General features: G+C 42.3%; 1 protein-coding gene across 1 annotated transcript in view; it reads right to left on the bottom strand.

Annotated features, from left to right (window-relative positions):
• Window positions 1-4923: 4923 nt before the first annotated feature.
• Window positions 4924-9095, bottom strand: part of LOC108788863 (interferon-induced protein with tetratricopeptide repeats 5-like) — a 41065-nt gene continuing 36893 nt past the window's right edge. The window contains exon 3 of the mRNA XM_018558754.1: window positions 4924-6408. Within this exon, the coding sequence (XP_018414256.1) occupies window positions 4953-6408 (1456 nt within the window). The 3' untranslated portion in view covers window positions 4924-4952. The remainder of the gene's footprint in view (window positions 6409-9095) is intronic.

The raw sequence follows: 9095 nt of genomic DNA, 5'->3' as shown, positions 1-9095 counted from the left end.
ACTAAGGTACATGACACCAAGGGAGCTGTTTTTTTCTCTGCCAAAGGATTTGAATTTCTGTCCATCCCATTCTCGGATCTACCCAGCCAGACAGCACAGCCATCCTGACTTGACCTGACTTTTCTCTTCTACAGTTATGCAATTGGGATGAGCAAAGCCTTATTGGTATGCTCTGGTGTTAATGCTCGCAGCAATTGAATTGAAATGTAAGCAGCATTAAAATGAAAAATGTATTTTGTGGCATCATGCAGTGGTGAGTTGCCTAATTAAAGTCATATTGATTTTGATGAGTCAGCCAGTCCAAGCTGTCTTGGGACAGGTGGATTTTCTTCTCTGTGAGAAAGCCTCCTGCTGCATTAAATGCCCTTTTGAACCTTACACTTGCAGCTGGTTAGGCCGGTTCTTTTGAAGCATATTGAGTTAGCTCTAGCCAGTGGTCCCTTCTAAACACCCAGTAAGTAGTACGTAGGATCCTCTTTGCCTTTTAGCATTATAGTATCAGTCCAGAACCAATATAGTCAGCAATCATGAGGTTTAAAAGCTTTTTATGATTGGTGTCTGTAGCTGGGTGTGCCGCTGCAGTTTTCGAAATCTATGCAAAGTCACACTTAAGCTGGGTACACACGGATCTAATTTTGATTCATGGGTAGCCCTATCTTACAGACAAAGATTGATTGTTAGATTGACTTTTGTCTAAGGGACATGTTGGAAAACTGTCAGTTGAACAGTGCTTGTAGCCAATCAGCAGCAAGCACTGTAAGGGTATTCTGACTGCTGTCACGAGTACAAAAGGCACAGCGGGATATTCATCCTTCCACGAGGTTAGCATGAACAAATAATATCTATCTGTGTGCACCCAGCTTGAAGAAGAATTATGGGGAAAGTAAAATACACTTTTCCACATATTTAGGGCTGATGTGTGACACTGCAGCTGTCACACGTCGGCTCTATTGATCGGGTAATAAGAAATCACATATCGCTGATCGCTCATTTTCCAATCTTCTCCCTGCAGAGATTCTCCCTTCAGAGATTCCTCTTCCCCTCTTTGTTCCTCCAGCGCTGCCTGGAGGAAGGAGTAGGGGGTTCCTGACTGCAGTGTAGCTCGGTGCTGCCAGAATATAATGGGTTATTGCCCTCTATATGCTGAGTTTTTGGGTCACAAGAGGACGTAGTATATGTCCTCAGAGTAGACTGACATGTATATGACATGTAGTATATGACAAAATTTATGTCCTCCTGTGATCCTTAAGAGAACTATGGCTAAAAAAGGTTTGGGCCATAGTTCTCTTTTAAGGCCATTGCTCCTTGAGGGGATGTCAGCAGCAATAGGTAGGTTGTAAAACAAGCTGCAAGGTGGGTGGGAATTATTAATTTAATGGTGATAGTAATTAGTTAAGGACATCACCCAGGGATACTCACCAGCTTGTTTACTATTATGTGCAGACAGGTCATTCATATAGTGATGATAGTAATACCACCACAAAATAAATCACTTGCAGTCCCAGCAGCAGCAGCCAGAGGTTCAGGTTCATGAACAGGCTAAATGTGGCCTTTTAGTTAACCTGTAGTGTGCCTTTAAATTTACTAGAACATTTGAGTACTCCAGGAAGAGTCCATTCCCTAGCACAGCCCCCTCTCTCCTTGCAGGTCATAGTGTCTAATTACGCTCTGTGCTGGCCCAGCTCCATTGCCCCTACCCTCACCTCCCTATGCAACCTTTTATGTAGCTTCCAGGGAGGAGTAATGAGTGACAGCTTTGATACTGCTGGTGCTGTTGACATTACACCTAAGATGTTGGTGCCCTGCAACAGTTTCAGGACTTTTGAATGTCCACACAAGGGAGGTTGGTACAGGTAAATAACATGCATAAAATATGTTAAATACAAACATCTTATAGGACTTTTTTTATTTCCTTAAGTGCATTTGCCTGTAAAGAGGGTCAAAATGCAAGCACTGCAGATTACTTTAGGAGGGCAACTGTCCTGTTGCAATCTGGGTAGTGCCACTGTCAAAGATGGTCCCGCTGTGTGTATAAGGAGTAGCTGTCAGTGTGCCTGATACACAGAGCAGGATCAGCTGTCCAACTGAAGCAGAGCCCTGCTCATTACTTGGCGGGAGTTGCTCTCCTAAAATATGATGTGGGGCTGTGTCTTCCACTGCACAGAGAGGAGGGCATGCCCTGCATTGTTCCAGCCCTGATTTGTAGCTATCAAAGAGAAAATCTCATCATATTAGCAAATGGGTACATATTTCAAGGTTCACCTATTATTTTCCACATGAGCAGCAACTGGAATTGGCAGATCTAAAATCAGTTTTGGTTTGTTCTCAAATGGTTTGCTTCAAAAGGTTTGACATGTAGCATTATTTCCTCACACATATGCTGGAGTTGAACTGTCTAAAGTGTTTTAGGTTGTTTAGTGTCATATGGCTTTGTCGAATGAGGACATGATGGTATCCATTCCATCTCTGAAAACCTTTGATTTGATTGGGTTATGAAGGTAGGAGCTGTATCAACCAAGTGCTAAGCAAATCTGGGTTCCAATCACTGATAGCTTTCTCACTGCAAGGCTCTTTTCCTGTACTGACGGGATTTTTACATCTTTTGTTCTAAATTAAATCTCCCGCCTTTAAAGTAGTACTTAAGTCTGGGTGTTGTTTGACTTAATGCATTGTCTGCATCAAGGCAAAAAACACCCAGAACTTTACTAAAGCCCCCATCCCCCCCACACTTACCTGCAGCCGCTTGTATCCTCCGCCATGACTGGGAAGACACTGGGGGTTCCCCTGAACTTCATGGTTGTGGGGTAGGCTACTGAGGGAAGAGGAAACATAGGCTCCTTCTGCTGTCAGTCAAACTGTGACTGCAAGGGTGGGGGTGTGGCTGGCGGCACGCTGTGTGTGTCTATGGACACACACAGCTAGGTGCGGGCATGACCGTGAGCGCGCATGCTCAGGTATCTCCACAGCAGCCAGCTAGCTGAATGAGGGAGGGGGGAGGAATGAGGCTGGCAGTTCGGATACCATTAGAAAATGAGAAAATAAAAGAAATTTAAAGAATAAAAAAACATTTTTTAAAGTAAGTCTGGCCCCCATAAATAGAAATGGATACAAAAACTGAAGGTTTAATGTCACTTTAAGCTCAGTATCCATATTTTTAAACCAAACTTGTCAAAGGCAATTGATTTTAAATAAATCTTTATTAATTTTCAGCAAAAGGGCAAATTGCGTCACATTACATCAAAACATTTTCTATTCAGCATTTGTAAATGTAAGATTTATTTGTAGTTTCGAGAGCAGTCAGGCGACATAAGAAGCTGCAAAGCTGAAAAAAGGAAATAGTGGTGTCAGCTACCTGGCTATGCTGAGTGACACAGATGTAAATCACGGGACTCTTTTCAACTTTAATATTGTAAACAGTGACCAACTAATCCCCACAAATTCACCCAACTGGTGATCTGACCACCACTGCGATGTTCATATATTCATAATTCAGTTGACATTTATTAATCTATTACAATAATACTTTTGCTGGTCCACTCTGGTAGCCCACACTCCTTCCAAGAGTGCAGACTCCATAGTTAGGGATCTTGCTTTTACTGATTGACAGGGGACACAGGGAATAATGGGGCCAGGTTCATGTGTTATCATACTATACTGTGATTAGGAAGTATAGTACCCCATTATTTGGACAATGACTGAAGGGCAGCGAGTGAGTCAGCAGGGGTAGGCTTTGTTTTGAGAGGAATTGTAGACTTACCATATGAAATGCCAAGAAATGACCTGGTATCAGCTTAGAAAGATTTTTTTACCTGTGCACAAATGAACAGATCGATTTATTGCTCCTAATTGATGCCTGCTTTAAAGCTGAACTCCGGGTACAAAAAGTTTCATTTAAATATATGACTCAATAGCCACAAGGAATATATTTTGCAACAAATGCCTTTGCAAACTGATTTATCACCCTGCAAACGTTTCAGTGATGTCATCACTGTGCTGCACATAGCCTGTGTAGTGTGGCCCCACCCTGTGTAGTGTGGCCCCACCCTCTACAGGCTGCCTGCAGAAAACTACAGAAAGGGGCGGAGACAACACCAGGCACGCTGCACAAGGATAGAGCAACAGTGACTGGTCCTTATTACAGGAAGCTCCTGCACAGAGGGAATTTTTTTTATATATATATTGTAGGAAAGTCACTGGTCTTTAAACAGTAATGTGTTTTTTACATTTTAGAATTTTAGGGGGAAAGTTTCACACTAGATTACTGCACACATTTGGAAAAATACACAGAGCACACCAAGATTCAAGTAAGAATGCACAGGCCTTTTGTATTTAGACATTAATTGCTTATCCGGATTTCAAATTTAATTATCGCTATTTATAGCAATGCCAGCATAAATACTTCTGGCAAATACTTTAATTAGGTAAAATATATCAACACAGATAAGTGTGTATAGAAGAAATAAATGTTATTGTCAGTTGAACACATTAATTGTATTATTTTACGTTGCACATCATTTTAAATTATTTTATCAACATATAAAAATATATACAGTCAAGGACCATCTTTTAAATATATTATTATATTACATAACTATTAGCAAGATGGTGGAAAAAACTGTATAGATATATTTAACACAGCTGAGACATCCGCTCCATACTGCTGTGATCAGAAGAGGATCTATGCATGGATCAGCCCGTGTGGAAGGGGCCTTAATCAGTTTTAGGGGCTAGTTATTTTTTATAGGGATCCTTTATGAAAGTGGTGCTAAAACCAAGGATGATTTTTAAGTACAGTAATCCATAAAACCATTCAATTTTTTATGTACCTAAACTGTGAAATTGATATGCATTGATATACATTATTTTAATGAGAATACTTCAGCTGGTTTCTGATTGGCTGCTATGAATTAGAGCACAATATTGCTTTTGTACTAGTTTATTACAAGTACTTTTTATATCTTCAGCTTCAAGTCACACAGCTCACTCAGATATTCGGCATTGCCTGGATCATGTTGTAAGGCTTTTTCATAACATTCAATGGCATCTTTTACATTGTCTTGATTCTTATAGACAAAGCCAAGCAATTCAAAACCAGAAGCCTGAGGTGGGTACGTCTTTTTCATACTTTCACCCAGTCTTTTTAATGCCTTCTCACTGAAATCCCTGTGCAGACTTGGGAATGATATCTGGAAACATTCTTTGTAATGCTTTATCGCTTTTGATTTACATTTCATGTGGTATTCTTGAAACTTGGCATAATTTAGATTGATCATTTGCCTTTCTTCATCTGTGAGATTAGGAAATTGCATAACGTGTTTAAATGTATCCTCTGCTTTCTGATAGTCCTTTACTTCACTATACATATTTGCCAGGTCTGTGTATGCATAGACAAATGTCTTCTTGTACTGCAGCACCTTTTCAAAGTGAGAAATTGCCTTGTTGACAACTTCATCCATTTCATCCCTGTGTTTATATCGGAGCTCAGGGTTTGTCTTTTCAAGCTTCTTTAAATTGAACATTTTCTGCCTGTAACACAATCCTATTTGATGATTATGAAAGCCTGATGTTGGCATAAGGTCAAGAGCTACTTGTAAGACGCTCAAAGCTTCATCTATCCGCCCAGCTTTTCTGTAAAACTTGGCCACATAACGAAGTACATATGGAAGGTCTGGAGCTTGTTGCCGAGCTTGTTCTATGTATGCTCTTCCTTCCTCATCTCTTTTTAGCTCCTGCAGCTGCAGTGCAAGAAGTGTTTTCAAGACAGCATCTTTTGGATTTATCTCTACAGCATGTTGCAAGACCTGTAGTATTTTGCATCCAGAAGCTTCAGATTTCTTAACACCCAATCCATCCAAACGATACACCGCTGTGGCATGGCCAGAGCACCACTCGGGATCTTCTGGATCTAGTTCTAGAGCTTTTTCAAAGCATTCTTTGGCTTTCTCGTAATATTTTGCACAAAATTTTAACAGTGCCCATCCTTGTTCACCATAAATCTCTGCAATTTTGTTAGTGCCATTTGGCAATTGCTTGAGCTCATCATAAATTTGGTTTACCTTTTCTATGTACTTCTGAGCATTTTCATACTCTTTCATGTGATAGTATATCCAGGCATAGTTTCCAAATGTCACCAGGAGCTTTTTGCCTGTTCCATCAGAGTTACTGCCTTCAATGCTCTCCTCTGCTTTCTTTAAGTTATTGATGGCTTCTGTGTAATCATCTTTCAGGTGCATTATGTAGGCAAGAAGATTGTACACCATGTATTTGTTTTTGGTGTCCAGGTATATAAGCTGGTAGTCCAGTCTCTCTTTCAACTCATCAGAGTTTCTATCTTTTTCCAGCAGCTGCCAAGTAAAATGGCATTTTAACTCCATCAAGCGTGGTTTTAACGCAACTTTGGAAGGTACACTGTAAGAGAAAACAGAATGAATTGCAAATAGTAAGTACTTTATTAGTATATCTCTGCAATGCTGTGTTTATTTGTGACTTTCCCACATATCTGATATTTTAGCTATATATAGTAGATTGGCACTGTGGTTTGAACCACCCAGCAGCTTCTCGTGCCTCTTGGAGGCTCACTGGCAAGAAATCCAGTAGATCATATTTCTGCCAATCCTCAACTTTAGACTTTCATGTCTTGTTTTACGTTTTCTTTAAAGTGTAATGAAAAGCCTGCAGCAAAAATAAGATCCTTCTGCAGCAGCTTAGCGCTTGACAGATTCTGTGAAAAATAAAAACATCTATTAAGTCAGCCAATCTGTCAGCAGGCACACTATACCCAGGCTGACGGGGAGGTAAGACCCATACTAATATACTATAAGCAGGGCTGCTATTATGTTGGGTGATATTTTGCTACACACAACAGAATTAATGGTAAGCAACATTTCTTTAAAGGAGAACTATGAAGTGAGTGCTTTTCACTCATCTCATAATTCTAGCCGACCTGTGACAATGAGACTGTCACATGTAGGCTCATTAGATAGGGAGGTGAGCGAACATATACAGGCGTTCGCTCAACTCTCGATCCTGTCACGGCTCTCTGCCGTGACAGGGGAGGGGCTGGATTCCCCCCTCCCCGCTCCGATCCGCCAGCGCTGACTGGCGGAATGGACGGGGGCGGGTACAGCTGGCTCTGCCTCTAGATAGGCAGAGCCAGCTGTCAGTCACGCAGCTGGGCGGATCCCGGCATTATTGTCGGGATCCACTTCAGCTGCGGCGTCTCAGTATACCGCGAGCAGCAGCTCGCGGTATACTGAGCCTAGGGTGACGGGAGGACGCTAGTTTGTGTCCTCCCGTTACCCTAAAGCTGTGTTATATGCTGCTCAGACTTAATGTTATCAATATAAGAGGATCTCACGTGTTTTCATTTCAATGATTTTTACAGCTCGCGGTATACTGAGCCTAGGGTGACGGGAGGACGCTAGTTTGTGTCCTCCCGTTACCCTTAGGTGAACTATGGGGAAAAGCCTTAACCCCATAGTCCTCCTTTAAAGGAATAATTAAAAACTTTTGTTGTTTTTTTTTTTCAATGAAAGGATTTTTTCTACAAATCTCCCAGATAGCAAGGATAACTTGCCACAAACTAGTGGCAGGGTTAAATTGTCTGGAGACTTGCAATGCAGACTTGCTGTAATTGTGCAACAAAATTGTGAAGCTTGGCAAGTCTGCAATAGTTTAGCAAGTCATTTTCAAACTTGCAGCACAATTTCTTGCTATCTGGCCTGGTGTGTTTATTTACATATTAATTTAACCCTTTAGTGCAGGGGTGCACACAATTTTTCGTGTTAAGATCTACTTTTCAAATGACGAGCTCAACCAAAAAACCCCCCCAAAAAACCTGTATTTTAGAGAACAAACACATTAAAGTGCTTACTGGGACTACTGCATGTACACTTTATTGCCAAAAGTATTCGGACGCATGCCTTTACACACACACATGAACTTTAATGGCAACCCAGTCTTAGTCCGTAGGGTTCAATATTGAGTTGGCCCAACCCTTGCAGCTATAACAGCTTCAACTCTTCTGGGAAGGTGTCCACAAGGTGTAGGAGTGTGTCTATGGGAATGTTTGACCATTCTTCCAGAAGCGCATTTGTGAGGTGAGGTACTGCTGCTGGACGAGAAGGCCTGGCTCGCAGACTGCTCTAATTCATCCCAAAGGTGTTCTATCGGGTTGAGGTCAGGACCATGGAAAAGCACCCTCCCAGTGCCGAGGGCATGTGGCCTGGTGTGGGAGGGAGGGGGGGCGCTCGTTCGTGCCCCCCCTTTCCGGCCCTGCCAGGCCTATGCTTGAGTCAAGTTTCTGGTATGGAATTTTAGGGGGGACCCCACATTTCCCCCCCACCCATTTATTGAGGTGCGGTTCCTCCTTAAAATTCCTACCAGACCTAAAGGGCCTGGTATGACTTTTGAGAGTAACCCCACGCTTTTTTAAAAACTTTTTACTCGGTGGGGGATCTGAAGGGTCTGGTATGAATCGAAAGGGGGACCCCGCACCTTTTAAAAAAAAATATTTGTTTACATTTTGGGGGGGAGAATGGTCTGCTTCAGCAGACCGTTTTTCCCGCTTCGGATGTGTCAGCCGAACGGAGTGCACATACTTTGGCTCTGCTGAGCACTTCAGCTGCTGTACGTGATTTTGTGAATTGCCTGTACAGCAGCCCTTCGGTTCCGCCGAAGTGAGCTTCAGCTTAATCCTTTGGCTCGATAGTGAATTAACTACTTAGTTGCTAACAAAACTCTTTGTGTATGTCTTGCTGCCAGCAGCTAGATTCTGCGGTCCGCAGCAGAATGTAAACAATGGGGAGCAAAAGCCAGACTGCGATTGGCTATTTCAAATTGCAATAGCCAATAGCAGGCTGGCTATTGAAACTCCACCCACTAAGAGTAGGAGTGGACCAGAGAGAAAGTTCTCTCTCAGGTCCGCTCCTCTACTCAGTGGGCTGGTGCAATAGCGAGTCTCTTATTGGCTATTGCAATGGCTATTGCTCCTGACTTCTTCCATTCATCTGTCAGCTGCGAAAGCTAGCTGGCAGGTGAATGGGGCTGCAGGTGAAAGCGGGGCGCCACAGACATGGTTGCTTAAGAGTTACTAT

Source organism: Nanorana parkeri, unplaced genomic scaffold (genome assembly GCF_000935625.1).
Source record: "Nanorana parkeri isolate BGI_ZX_2015 unplaced genomic scaffold, ASM93562v1 scaffold356, whole genome shotgun sequence".
NCBI classification, from domain to species: Eukaryota; Metazoa; Chordata; class Amphibia; order Anura; family Dicroglossidae; genus Nanorana; species Nanorana parkeri.
The sequence above is the reverse complement of the archived record's forward strand: the minus strand, read 5'-3'. Positions and strand labels throughout refer to the sequence as shown.